Source organism: Peromyscus leucopus, chromosome 20 (genome assembly GCF_004664715.2).
Source record: "Peromyscus leucopus breed LL Stock chromosome 20, UCI_PerLeu_2.1, whole genome shotgun sequence".
NCBI lineage: Eukaryota > Metazoa > Chordata > Mammalia > Rodentia > Cricetidae > Peromyscus > Peromyscus leucopus.
The window spans coordinates 19,235,714-19,250,670 of NC_051080.1; the positions used below are offsets into that span (position 1 = coordinate 19,235,714).

The 14,957-nt window shown below is 47.5% G+C and overlaps 1 protein-coding gene and 1 long non-coding RNA gene across 2 annotated transcripts in view; one reads left to right on the forward strand and one right to left on the reverse strand.

Annotated features, from left to right (window-relative positions):
- Fbln1 (fibulin 1) overlaps positions 1–14,957 on the reverse strand; it is an 84,675-nt gene that overhangs the window by 21,348 nt on the left and 48,370 nt on the right. Inside the window, exon 15 of the mRNA XM_028878136.2 lies at positions 1,695–1,837. Within this exon, the coding sequence (XP_028733969.1) occupies positions 1,695–1,837 (143 nt within the window). The remainder of the gene's footprint in view (positions 1–1,694; positions 1,838–14,957) is intronic.
- Positions 9,417–10,946, forward strand: LOC119086359. The gene is made up of 2 exons (XR_005089625.1): positions 9,417–9,605; positions 10,668–10,946. It is a non-coding gene; the product is annotated as an uncharacterized LOC119086359 (long non-coding RNA).

The following is a 14,957-nucleotide window of genomic DNA, read 5'->3' on the forward strand; positions in this document are numbered from 1 at the left end:
GACCATCAAGCCATAGCCTACCTTTGTTTGTTTTTTTGCTTGTTTGTTTGTTTTGGTTTGTTTTTTTTTTTCGAGACAGGGTTTCTCTGTGTAGTTTTGGTGCCTGTCCTGGATCTCGCTCTGTAGACCAGGCTGGCCTCGAACTCACAGAGATCCGCCTGGCTCTGCTTCCTAAGTGCTGGGATTAAAGGTGTGTGCCACCACTGCCCGGCCTATCTTTGTTTTTATCTGTGGGGAAACTGAGAGCTTAAGACAAAAAAAAAAAAAAAAAAAAATGACAATTTTTATCTGCCCCGAGGTCATGGGGCCTGTCAGCAGTGTGGGCTCAGCTGGGCAGTGGAGCTTGAGCCATGTTCCAGGTAAAGCAGTCCGGGCTGCCTGGAGCCTTGGAGCTGCCACACGGATTCCAGGCTGGCTCAGGGTAACCTTGGGGAAGTTCTTTTTCTGGGCCTCAGTTTCTCTATAAAGTAAGGGAAGAAGCTGGCTGATGTCCACGGGGGCTCCTTTCGGCACTCTCTGTATCACGAACTCAAGACGTGGCCAGGTGTCTCGGCTGCACCCACGCGGGTAACCAACTCCTATGTCAGTACAGGGTAGAGCACCATAAAAATGGCTGCTGGGGGCCTGGGGATGGTGTGCATAGGTTTGCCGAAACCCACTTTACTAAACGAGGCAGATAGCAGCTGTGAAGACTTCTGTGGAAGAGTGCACCAGTGGGAAAGACGTGGGGGCTGGGGACTTCCCCTCAGGACAACCCTGGCCTTGTTGGGTCTCTCCTGTCTTCCCCCGCCCCCCCCCACTGCTGTCTAGTGACCCCGCATGACTCTGTCACAGGGTCGGCCCAGGGGTCACCCTGGATGACTCGGTCACACATTCTCCTGGAGAGGAAGGGCCTTTCTTCTTAGTACGTTCCCAGAGCCTGGCACACGAGCTCACTGAATGTCTGCTAATAGACTTAGTCATGATGGGTCGGAGAGGGAGACTCCAAACACAAGAAAGGAGGTGACTGGGGACCCGAGAAGCCCACAGCCACACACCCCAGAGTGTGACATTAAGAGTGGTTCACCTAGCAGTATGAAACCCTAGTCTGACTCAGGAGATGTGAGGGCAGCTGCCATGTCCTTGGAGAACCAGGAAGGACAGGTGTTATGTGACTCCCGGGGTCACTGTTTCCAGTCTGACTACTCTATCCATCTGCCCCATTCTCCAAGAAGATGCCAATCTCATCTATCAGAGCCTCCCGAAAGGTCTCTGAGCCTTGGGGTGGAACCTCAGCTTGAGGCGGAAGCTCCTGCTCACCCTTCCAGCCCCATCCGTGTGTCTTGGTCCTCAATGCCCACACTGCCCCCCACTACTTCCAGACCTTACCAGCTGAGATCTGCTGGCCAGGCTCTTCTTCCTTTCTCCCACTTTGGCCAATCACCTCCTATCCACTTCCCTCAGGAAGTCCTACTCAACTCCCCGGTGTTCAGCCTTGCATCAACACTGAATGCCATTCACAGAATGAGTGTCACCCATCATAAGGGACGGCTGGATAGAGAGAAAGGCTGTGCAGCCGAGGAACCCTGGTGGAAAAGGTGAGCATCCTGTCCCTACCACATCCTACAAGGAAGGGCTCCTGCAGGTCAGGCCCTCTGCTCACTCAGAATGAGGCTCTGAGGCATGTCCCAGGACCTTCGACTTGGTCTACTCACCCTCCGGACGGCTGAACTCTCGGAAGGTGGGCAGTGAGATGACCGTGTGGGAGACGGTGTGCACAGGGTCTCGTATGCAAGCCTCATCGGTGGGACGGCAGGACTTGATGCAGCGGACAGTGTCTGTTTTCTCTTGGCGGAAACTGCAGGAAAACAGCCCAGGAAGGTTGATGGCAAAGCCAGGACCACAACTCTCATGGGGACAGGTAGAGGGTGTGTCAGAGGCAGTCCTATCAGCGCCTAGCAGTGGCCTCTGTGGTCAGACTGTGGGGTATGGATCTGTGCATGGTCCTTCAGATGAAACGAGGTCACTATCTAGCCCAGCTGCTAATGTGCACAACTTGAAATGTGCCAGCGGCACCAAGTGGGCATGAATCTACCACTGAAGAACATGTTCATTTCTCAGTTGTTCAACAACAGTATTGAGTAGCTAAGAGTACCAGGTGCCATGGATACCAAAGTGAACAAGGGTGTCAGGGTCCTTCATCCTGGGAACCAACAAATGGGTAGCTAGCAGGGTTTGTGTGGGGGAGGGATATATAAACTGCTGATCTCAGTGTCCATCACAGAGAATTCCATACTGTCAAGTCACGGGAAGGAAAAGGCTAACATTTACTGTAAGCTTCTGTTCCAGGCATCGTACTAAACTGTTCTTAAATACTTTACCATGAAATGAAACACAAGGTTGGAGAGATGGCTCATCAGTTAAGAGCACTGTCTGCTCTTCCAGACAACCCACAAGGCAACTGGTTCACAGCCATCTGTAACACCAGACCCAAGGGATCCAACACCCTCTTTGGGCCTCTGTGGGTACTGCACACACTGGTGCACAGACATACATGCAGGCAAAATATCCATATATGTAAAATTAAATTAAAACTTACAAAAATAAGAAGGTGGCCAGTGTCTGGGGAACAACACTCAAAGTTGTCCTCTGGCCTCCACAGGACACATGTGTACACATGTGTGCACAAACATACATATATATGAAATAATGAAATAAAAACAGATATGAACACAATACAAAATGAAGGTCTAGTCCAATGAGTTATTGTAAGGCAAACATCTTTATAATTATCAGCCATGTAAGGGGGTTGAAGCAGAAGGATTCTAAGTTCAAGGCCAGGCTGGTCTATATAAGTGAGACCCTTTCTCAAAAAACCCCCCAAAAAATCATATAAAGAAAGAAGCCTTGGCCAACGGCCGGAAGCCACCTCATGTACACCAGACCAATGTCAATTAACCTACAGCTAACCCCTAACCTGGGTCCACAGCAAGCGCCTGTGGGTTTCTTTACAGCTCCTGCCCACAGTGTATGTTTCTAGCCAATCCTGGACTTGCCCATGAATAAGTTACAGCTGTCTTTAAGTCCCTTTTGATTGAGGGTTTCCCCTCCATCCTTTCATTTCCCACCCGATCAGGTAAGGAATTTAGTGCATTTCAGCCACAGAGTCCCATAGTCAGGAGTTGGCTGCCTGCATCCAGGTGGTGTGGTCCAGAGTGCTTCTCTGTCCTCTGAATTTCCCTCACACTGGCTGCTGCATTCGGCACGGAGCCCGGTCTTATCATGACAGAGGTGGTGTCTCCCATCAGGTCACGTGGTTTCTGGTCTTCCTGTGACACTGACAGCTGTTGGTGCTCAGGGCCTACACCCACTGTCCTAGTTAGCTTTCATCACCTTGTCACTAGCTGGAGTCATCTGGGAAGAAGGAATCTCAATTGAGAAAATGCCCCCATCAGACTGGCAAGGTGGCAGCTCTATGGGGCGTTTTTCTTGATTAATGACTGATGTGGGAGGGACCAGCCCAACAGGAGTCTTGCTGCCCTTAGGCAAGTGGTCCTGGGTGACATACTGTTTGGGGTTTTTTTTGTGTGTGTGTGCACATGTGTTTAAGACAGGTTCTTTCTACATAGTCCTGGCTATCCTGGAACTCAACACGGAGACCAGGCTGGCCTCGAACTCAGAGAGATCCACCTGCCTCTGCCTCTCGAGTTCTGGGATTAAAGGTGTGTGCTAACATGCATGGCTGGTCCTGAGTAATGTAAGAAAGCAAGCCGAGCAAGCCAGAGAGAGAGAGAGAGAGAGAGAGAGAGAGAGAGAGAGAGAGAGAGAGAGAGAGAGAGAGAGAGAGAGAGAACCAATAAGCAGCACTCCTCCATGGCCTCTGCTTCACTCCCTGCCTCCAGCTCCTAGCATGATGGGCTGTAACCTGTAAGGTGAAATGAACCCTTTTCTCCCCACGTTACTTTTGGTCACAGTTTTTTTATCACAGCAATAGAAACCCAACTAAGACACCCACTGACTGCACCTTGGGGATGGAAGTTGCAGACACTTCACTCTCATTCACTGGCTGGGCCTTCTGTGCAGGGAAACAGTCTCATATATGCTATTGCTATGCAGTCATGAAGAGGTACATTGGCCTGCTAGGTCCAATTCATGCTGGAAACAACCAGTGTTACAGCTTGGATAGGAAATGGTCCCCTTAGGCTCACGGGTTTGAACTTGGTCCTGAGCTGGCGGCACTGCTTTGAGAGGTTCAGAAACCTTTAGGGCACTGGGCAGTGGTGGCGCACGCCTTTAATCCCAGCACTCGGGAGGCAGAGGCAGGCGGATCTCTGTGAGTTCGAGGCCCACCTGGGCTACAGAGTGAGTTCCAGGAAAGGCACAAAGCTACACAGAGAAGCCCTGTCTCGAAAAATGGAAAGAAAAACAAAACAAAACAAAAACAAAAACAAACAAAAAACAACAACCTTTAGGGCAGTGGTTCTCACCTATGGATCATGACTCCTTTGAGAGGGGTCACGTATCAGATATCCTATATATCAGATATTTACATTACGATTCCTAGCAGTAGCAAAATTACAGCTATGAAGTAGCAATGAAATAGTTTTATGGATGGGGGTCACCACAACATGTATTTAAAGGAACTTTATTAAAGGGTCACACCTACATGCTTTAGGCGATGGGGGTCCAGTGGGAGGAAGTGGGTAATGGGTAGGGGTTTGAGATTTATGGCCTGGCCCACTTCCTGTCCCGTTTTCTGAACTGCCAGGAAGTGTGCCAGTTGCCTCGTTTCCCGACCCCAACCAAGAGCCGCCCCTGCCATCACACCCACCACGATGGACCCTAAGTTGCTTCTTGTTAGGAATTTGAGAAAGTAACTAATACAAACGGGCATTTGTATCGTGAACTTTGCGGCTCTCTATTGCTCCTCCAAGGATTCTGAGGGAGGGAGGAAAAAGTTGGGGTGAACTTCTGATGCAATCCAATCTGATAGGTTCGGTCCACTGCCGTTTCTGTCCTTTGTTGAAACTCCTTGGCCAGAGAGCAAAAGTTGCTCTGGGGTCCTTCGCGCCTCTATTGCTCTGCAGCTAGGAGGTAGAACACGGGACTGTCTCATCAGGAGGGCCGTGCTGCTCACTGGAACCGCTTCTCCAGGAAGCCCAAGGTTTGTCTATCTGTGGTTTGTGGGAAATGGTGATTCAGGATCACAGGCTGGATAGCAGCAATGCCTAGAGCATGCCACTGTTTCCAGGCATCACCGGTGGACGTTTAAAAAGTGAAATACATCAGTGGTGGCTGATGAGATGGCTCAGCCAGTTAAGGGCTAGCTGCCATGCCGGATGGCCTCTGTTCGGTCCTTGGGACCCACATGGTAGAAAAAGAGAAACACCAGCCTTTGAGCCCCTCTAAATTAAATGTAATAAAAAAAGAAATACACTGTGAGCTCATACTAATTCAAAACAAAGTTTACAATTTTTTTATCTTCTCCAGGGGCCAAGGGGATAGTTTTTGCTTTACATCATAATCCTGATTCTACAGTCACAGAGTCTCTCACAACAGTTCATCTGACGGATCCCATGTTTCATATCGAGTAGTCTCAGAATAACCATGCTAAAATGACCACCATCCATCAATCACTGTAAATAGTTTCTCTAATGTGTTCTTCTTCTACCCAGTTTAAATAGACATACTATATATGGCGATCGATATGGATGCTGCTTCCCCTCCAACACCCACTTAGCTGTAATGCCACCGTTGTGGTTCAGTATGTGCCTGTTCATAACAGTATGCACTCTTTTGTCAGCTTTGCTGGGTATAAAATCCTTGGCTTACACTTCTTAATTATCCTAAAGACATTTTCTTTTTTTAAAAAATAATCTGTTTTTAGATTTAATATGCACTGGTGTTTTTGCCTTCATGTATGTCTGTGTGAGGGTGTTGATCCCCTGGAACTGGAGTCACAGACAATTGTGAGCTGCCATGTGTGTGCTGGGAACCAAACCCGGGTCTTCTGGAAGAGCAGTCAGTGCTCTTAACCACTCAGCCATCTCTCCAGCTCACATTGATTCATTTTCATCTGATGTAAAATGTTGTCCAAAAATCTGGTATGCAGGGCTGGAAAGACGGTTCAACAGTTAAGAGTGCTGGCTGCTCTTCCAGAGGACCTGAGTTCAGTTCCCAGCAACCATGTTGGGTGACTCATAACACTTGTGACTCTAGCTCCATGGGATCCAATAACTTTCTTCTGGCCTACTAGGGCACCCAAATGCACATGCATGTGTATGCACACACATACATAAATAAAAACAAATCTTTAAAAAAAAACTCTGATATACATGTGAACACACAGGCACACACTCACACATGCACACACACATTGGGAGCTCTTCTAAAGGATTTATTTACTCAAGAATTTTCTTGAGTCCACCAGTGAGGTAGATGAAGGACTTTTGTGTCTATAAAGATTTTGTTCACTACTTTGTTTTACAAAAATCATTGGCATGTCTAGATGTGGATATACAAGTTAGAATCTATAGAATTAGATATCTAAAAGCAGGAGGGAAAGTGGGTCCTGAGTAGAAATCGTATTTATCTGAGAAAAGCAATGTTGAAGTTAAGGTCCTGACCTTGAGCTTGATGGGTAAAAATTCCCAAGGCAGTATAAATGATTAGATGACGTCATTCAAATGGCTGACTCTCACACAGGTCCTATTTGGCTTGCGAAAATTATATATAAACTTTTTAACCCCAAACTCCTGGTTCTCTAAAACCAATTGCCTTGATCTAATCTCCAATAGTTTATTTATTTAATTTTTTCTTCATTTTTATTTTTGTGTTTATGGGTGTTTTGCCTGTATGTATGTCTAAACTTTGCATGCATGCAGTGCCCACCGAAGCCTGAAGAGGGTGTCAGATCCCTGGAACTGGAATTACAGATAGTTATTAGCAACTATATGTGTGTTATAAATCAAATCTGGCTCCTCTGAAGCACAGTCAGTGTTCTTAACTGCCCGTTGAGCCATCTCTCTAAATAAACAAATGCGCGCGCGCACACACACACACACACACACACACACACACACACACACACACACACACACTAGTTATTTGGATAAGTAAACAGCAACAATAAAATTCCATGCAGGGACCTACACTCAAGTACTTGTTACTTATGCACAGACACAGAAAAACCAAAACTTAGCAGGTTTGGAGCACAAATGCGCACCTCTGGTGTCTAAGTGAACTATTGTTATCTCTGCATTGCCTAAGCTCAATGGGGTAACGTCAACTGGAAGAGGGTATGAACCTCATCAGTTGATTGATGGGTTTAGGTGACTACTCCTCGTCCCAAAGCTCTTCAACCAAACCAGCTAGTTTTTCCATTTGAGCAACCAAATGATACTGTTTCCCCAGTTTAAGGGTGGGTGCTACTTGATAACTAAAAATGGGTACACGGAAGAATCTCAGAGCCATCTCAGTGGCTTTGGCACTTTCTCTCTGGGTCAGAGAGAAAGACAGAGGTGTGCCTAGCTTTCTCAATACCCAACAAGAAGCAGTTTGAGGAACGTTAGGCTTATTTAGGTTCAGGGTTTGAGGCTACAGACCATCAAGGTGGGGCAGGCATGGTAACAGGAGTGGCTCCCAGCTGTGGAAACAGGAGCTAAGGCTGCTTGTACACATCTGGGTAGATCAGGAAACAGAGAAAGGGGATGCTGGCCCTTCCCGTCCTACTTCCTGTTCAGTCCAGGGCCCCAGTCCATGAAATGGCCCCACCCACATTGAGGGTGGGGCTGCCTCTGTTAATCCTCTCGAATGGCCCCAAAAGGCCTACCTCATTAATGCCTGAGGTGTTTCTTAATTCAATCAAGGTGGTAATCAAACTTAACCATTACATGGTGACTTACATTTTTTCTTAGGTGTCCATTGTTTGTTTGTTTTCCTACCCAGTAAAGTCCAGTCATTTTACAAGACTGTCTTTGTGTTAGTTTTTCTGAGTTCATCTCAGGTATGTGCTGTGTTCTTCAAAACTTACTTTTATGAGACTTTTTTTTTTTTGGTCAGTTATCACTTACAATACTGACTTTTTTTTTTCTGTTTAGGGTCACCATAGACATTTTTAAGCAACAGGAATTCAGAGATGCCCGTTATCTGCATGTTGGACATTCTCTGCATACAAAGGTGCCTGTTATCTGCAGGTTGGATCTGCTTTGTGTACCTTGAGTATCTGTTACTTTTCCTTAAGACTTTCCTCTCAGTGTTCTACTTTGCTTCTCTGTTACTATGATACAACATTAGGTCCAAAAGTGACTTGGGTGGGGCAAGTTCTTTGGCTTACTATCCTAGGGCACAATCACCCATCCCTGGGGAAGTTGGAGCAGGAACTCAAGGCAGGAACCAGGGAGGAATGTTGCTTGCTGGCTCACTCACAGGCTCACGCTCAGCCAGCTTTCTTATCCAGCCCAGGACCACCTGCCCAGGGAATGGTGCTGCCCACAGTGGGCTGGGCTCCCCTTTATCACAGAATAACCTGATAAAGACAATCACTTAACTGAGACACTCTTTATCCCGGTGACTCCAGAGTGTGTCAAGTTGACAGTGTTAATCAGGACATTTACATTATTTCTCTTTTTATTTTTCCTTTTCTAACTTGTTTCTCTTTAGTGTTTAATGTTGGGGTTTTTTTTTGCTCCATTTCTCATCATTTATTTTTACTAAAGAATTTATTTAACATTTAAAAAATGACACATTAGGCGGGCGGTGGTGGCACACGCCTTTAATCCCAGCACTCGGGAGGCAGAGCCATGTGGATCTCTGTGAGTTCGAGGCCAGCTTGGGCTACCAAGTGAGTTCCAGGAAAGGCACAAAGCTACACAGAGAAACCCTGTCTCGAAAAACCAAAAAAAAAAAAAAAAAAAAAAAAAAAAAGACACATTAAACTGATCGCTTTGTTTTTATGTTTTAAATTCTAATTCATATTGTTCTTCCATGTTTTGGTCTTTTTCTGAACATTTTTGGCTTATTTTCACAAGGGTAATTTTTTTTTTTTTGGTTGTGTTTTTTGTTGGATTTGTGGTTTGAGATCCAGGAGACAGGGTCCCACTCTGGCAACTCTCTTACCTCTCAGTCTTGCAAACACCAGCATGAGAGGTAAGAACTACCATGAGTTGTCTTTCAAATGAGCTTTCCACACTTAAGGGACAGCATACTGGTTCATAGTCTCTGTTCTTAAAGGACACGGAGGTTAGAACTTCAGTGTGTGAATTTGGTGACACGGTGACATTATCCCTTCGAAGACATGTCAAAGCGCCAGCCCTCAGTACCTCAGAAAATGACCTTATTTGGAAGTAGGGTCATTGCAGATGTCACTAGCAAGAATGAGGTCACAGCAGAGCAGGTGGACCTCCCCCCGCCCCCAATCCAGGAGGATATCAGTTCTCCTAGGAAGAGACCCGCGACGAGACAAAGACATAGGAGGAAAACGCTCTATGATGGCACAGGAAGAGCTGGGATGTCAGTATGAACCAAGGAATGCTGGAGGTGGTAAGCAAGCCACCGGAGGCTGTACAGAGCCATTCCCCTCCAGGACAAAGGTGCCCCGCTTCCAATGGAGCAGAGAGTGGCAACAGGTAAGTGGGAAACAAGACACCTACTACACGCCACCTCGTTCACAGTCCTTTGCTACAGAAACTAGTAAGTGGAACGTGACCGTGATGCTTTTCGGTTAGTCCTCTTTATGAGGCATTCACTTTTCCGGCATTTTGAAGTCTGTACAGTTCATCTTGCATTTCTGACCTCCTAGGGTCTCCTAGTCTGTCTCTGAGGTCCCCTCTCTGACATGCCTCTATCCCGTCTGGGACCTTCCTCTTCAGTAGTGTTTGTTATCACTGTCAATTTTCTCTTCTGTTCCCGCAAGCTCTCCCTAGAGAGACCCGGCCACTAAGGAAAGCCGTGGCAGCTCAGTCCCCAGGCTCCAGCCTAAGCCAGCGCCACCCTGGGCTCCCACACACCTTGGCCACTGGGGTGTGAGAGTCAGCTCTCAGCTCCACTGAGCTCCCAACATTAACCCACTGCTCTTTCCAGGGGTGTCCGGGAGCTTTTCGGGATGCTCCAGTGTTTTTCCAGTCATTTCCCACAGATGCCACCGACATGCAGAGGCCCCGACTTGCATCTGGGCAGTGTGTGGAGATGTTTTGTTGCTTTGTTTGGTAGGAAATATTTCCCATGGATTTTTAATCTTCCTGCCCAGTTGTTCTGAGTGTTTTGGGGTAGGATCCAGAGAACCTCAAAAACTCTGCCTGCACCTGTCTCTCAGGCTGCCCACTCTGCACATACTTCTGCATTTTTAAATTTTCCTTCCTTTTAATTTTATGTATATGATTGTTTTCCCTGTATGTATGTATGCCCACTGTATGCATGCTGTGGCTAAGGAGGCCATAAGTGGACATCCGATCCTCAGGGGCTAGTTACAGTTGGGTGTGAGCTGCCACGGGGGTCCTCTGGAAGACCAGCTGGTGCTCTTACCCCTGAGCCGTCTCTCCAGCCAGTATTTTATCTGTCACGCTCTGTTCCACTGTACAATACCTCCTCCTTTTGCTGACAGAGTATCTTACTGTGGATCTTGGGGACCACAGAATGGGGACAACCCTTCAGAGCCATCTAATTCCAGGCATGTTCCTTCTTCCTCTTAGGTGGTACAGCTCAAGACAGACCCTGGTCCGGGGTGTGAGCTTCAATGCTGGCCCCGGTAGACACCAGCAGTGGGATTTGGAGCAATTTACCTAAACTGTGTGCTCCTGTATCCTGCTCACAAAATGGGGAAATGAATAGTTTGAGTCCCATAGCCGTGGTGAGATTGATCAAGTCAAGTGATCTTATGGATCACTTGTGGAAATAGGGACTCGGGACAGCACTGGACCCACTGTGAAAGCCATGTCTCATCACAATACTGATAAATATCTTTATCTTTTGTCTTTGGGTTCTTGAATCACCACTTTGACAAGGTGGGATAATCACGGGTCTTGGAGGCCTAGTCACTTCTCCTGTGAGTAACCATAGATACAGCCAAACCCCCAGAGCCTGAATTTCCCACTTAAACCAAGAACCACAGGAGCCTTTGGTGACCTCCCACCGGGAAGCCAATGCTCACAGTCCACCAACTAGACACCAGACATGGCCTCATAAGTCACTTCATGGACTCTTCAAAGCATCCCCAAGGTGTCCTTGGATGCTCTCAGAGGACAGTAAAGCCAGGGCAGAGCTAGTGTGCAGGAGGCAGGAGACTCAGAGACCTGCTCTTATTTGTCCTGTACCATCTGGTCTCTCAGCAGCAAGATCTGGAAAGACGCTCTGCAGCTCTGGGAAGCTTTCCAAAAGTGGGGGTGGGTTAGTGAGACGGCTCAGTGATTAAGAGGGCTTGCTGCTCTTCCAGAGGACCTGAGCTCGGTAACTAGAACCCATGTTGTGCAGCTTAAAACCACATGTAACTCCAGCTTCAGGGGAATCAATCTAGTGACTTCTGGCCTCTGTGTACACACATACACACACACACACACACACACACACACACACACATACACACACACACACACACACACATTTAAAACTCGTCTTAAAACATAAAGAGGTAGAGGCTCCACAAAGGAGTTCAAGCAGAGGTAGAGAGACACTTGAAGACGCCGTGGAGAGGACTGTGGCAAGCCAATGAAGGTTGCTGTATACCTTCTGAGACCTCTGCAGCACCTGCCCCGTCTTAAAAATCCTGTACCCATGAGAACAAAAGTACCCTTTTGCCTGAATAATCTGGACCATGATGGCTGCCAGACTAAGATCTTTGGAGCCTCCATTCTAACTAGGATCAAGTTCCTTACAGACCTTTGCTGGCTTCACTGAGGACAGACTTGAGTTAAACCTTGAAAAGGCTTTCCATTCATCAATCCACCTACACACCCACCTACCTGTTCAACCATCCATTCTATCCACCCATCCATTCTCCCACTCACCCATCTCCATCCACCCATTCATCCATCCATCCATCATCCATTCTCCCACTCACCCATCCATCCATCCATCCATCCATCCATCCATCATTCATTCATTCTTCCACTCACCCATCCATCATCCATTCTCCCGATCATCCATCCATCCATCATCCATTCTTCCACTCACCCATCCATCCACCCATCCATCCATCCATCCATCCATCCATCCATCCATCATCTATTCTCTCACTCACCCATACATCCATCCATCATCCATTCTCCCACTCACCCATCCATCCATGCATCCATCCATCCATGCATCCATCCATCCATGCATCCATCCATCCATCCATGCATCCATCCATCCATCCATCCATCCATCCATCCATCCATCCATCCATCCTCCCACCCACCCATCCTATCCAGTTGCCCACTTATTTACTGAGTTGCTTCTTCAGGCCAAAAAGCCCAAAGGTGCCCAAACTAACCACAGACACTACCCCTTCATTCAAAAGCCCACAGCCTAGCAGGTACAACAAACAAGTTAACAACTTTAAGACACCAAGGTAAACATACTAAGAAAGGATGTCTGGGGCCAGGGAGTACTAGCCAAGAAAGGCTTCACTGAGGAGGTGGCTTTTGAGTCTGTAAGAAGAAAGGCCATTTGCAGAAAGAAGGCAAGGCTCAGGCTGAGGCCAGGAGTCAACATATTCAGGAAATAGCAAGGAAAGGAGCAAGCTGCCCTATGGGCCAGGACACAAGAAAAGGGCATGAGCCAGGGAATGGGAGGTACAGCGGAGAGGGTAGGCAAGGGCCAGATCATACTGGGAACAGAAACCTTTCAAGGGTATTAGACTTCATGACCTAGAAAAGAGACCCAGAGAAGGTTCCAAGGAGGAACTGGACAGCGAGACTAGTTCTTCAGAATCCTCTGCTGCCACTTGGCGCATACTCTGGGCAACATGCAACTCGAAGGCAACCCAGTACCCACATATCAGATCAAGGTCTGGGTGATGGAGTAGGGGGCATGGAGAGAGCTGGATAGAAGGCAGGGTCCACTGCACAGTCTTCCTTTCCATCAGTCTGGAGCATACCCCAGCCCTTTACAGGTAACAGAAGGCCCTGAGGTCCTTCAGAGTCCTTTACTCCATTTCACCCTACCACTCTTCTTCAGGTCTGCTCAGAGACAACACCAGCCATCAGATCCACTGAAAGATTGAAAATCTAACCCAGTGTGGGGGTTTTGAATGAAAATGGCCCCCATAGGCTCACAGAGAGTGGTGCTATTAGGAGGTGTGGCCTTGTTGGAGTAGGCGTGGTCTTGTTGGAGGAAGTGTGTCACTGGTGTGGGCTTTGAGGTTTCAGAAACTCAAGCCAAGCCCAGTGCCACTCTCTCTTCCTGCTGCCTGCCATCCAGATGTAGAACTCTCGGTTACCCCTCAAGCACCATGCCTGCCTGAATGTCCCCATGCTTCCCAACATAACAGTAATGGACTAAACCTCTGAACTGTAAGCCAGCCCCAATTTAAATTCTTTCCTTTATAAGAGTTGCTATGATCATGGTATCTCTTCACAGTGACAGAAACCCTAAGACAGGGTGTATCACCATTTTCTCGATAAACACAGAGTACCTGGTGTGTGCTGGGCACCTTGCCAGGAGACCAAGACAGTCACTGAATGAGACAGACCCAGTTCCTGCCTTTGTGAGCCTTCTGGATAGTGAGGAAGACAAAACCAAAGAACAGAAGCAAATGGGCACCTCAGGCTGTTCTAAGCACCATAAAGATAATGTCATAATCAAGAAAGACAGAGAGAGCACAACCTGGGGTGTTGGCCAAAGCTCCCATGATAACGAGACTGTGGTGTGAGTACCCCCCAAGGCTTCACGTGTTGACATTTAGTCCTTATTGAGGCATTAGGAGAGCGGGCACTCACTCCAACTCCAACTTCTAGAGATGGGGTCTGAGGCAGGTGATTGGGATTAGACAGTCCTTACAGTGGAACCCCATAACTGAATCCTGGAGGCTTTATAAGACCAGAGACATAGATGTTTATGCATGCTCCACCTCTTTCCACATGATACCCTGAGGCCCATCAGGACTCTACCAGCAAGAAGGACCATCACCAAATGTAGAGTCTTGACTTTGGATCTCCATAGTTAGGAGCCAAATAAGAAGCTAAGCAAACATCTTTTCTTCAGGAAGTTACCCAGCCTCCAGGAGCTTGTTATCACAATAAAAAGTAGACAGAGTCTGAAGAGGAAAGCTCACTTAAACTGAGATTTAACCACCTTTCAGGCTAAGGGTATAAAATTACAACATTACGGCTTAGGGGAAGTGAGCAAGGGGAGAGTGATTTGAGGTCAGGATGGATTGTCACCCTAAGATGAAGTTGTACCCACCCTTGAAAATCCCACAGAGGAGAGGTGGTTCAGCAGTTAAGAGCACTGGCTGCTTTCTCAGAAGACTGAGGTTTAGTGCCCAGCACTTACACGGAGACAGACTCACAATGTCTATAATTCCAATTCCAGGGCACCTGGCACCCTCTTCTGGCCTCCACCAGGCATGCATTCAACGTGTGCACATACATTCGGATAAAACACTCATACACCTAAAGCAGCTATTAAAAAAATAGAACAGAGGCCACAACTACATGCAATGGATGCCACGAAGGATCTTAGGCAAATTCTTCCATACGCCCCAGTTTCTGAGCAGAGAAGGAACTATGAAGAGAGCTGAGTGGATGACTTGACTAGAATCATGATGGAGAAGACAGAGGCAGGAAGACCAGGACTCACAGAGGAGGTACAGTGACAGAACAGAAGAGGCAGGGCTGTAGAGCTAGGGTCCATATACACCTGTGGTGTATGTGGTACATATACCAGTTCCTCCGGCCAAGTCATAAGAGCCAAGCCCCTCCCTTTCTTAGGGCTGTTTCTGTATCTGAAAGATGAAGGAGGCAGAGCCCAGGCATCTCTCTGGGTGAGGTCCCTTTCTCAGC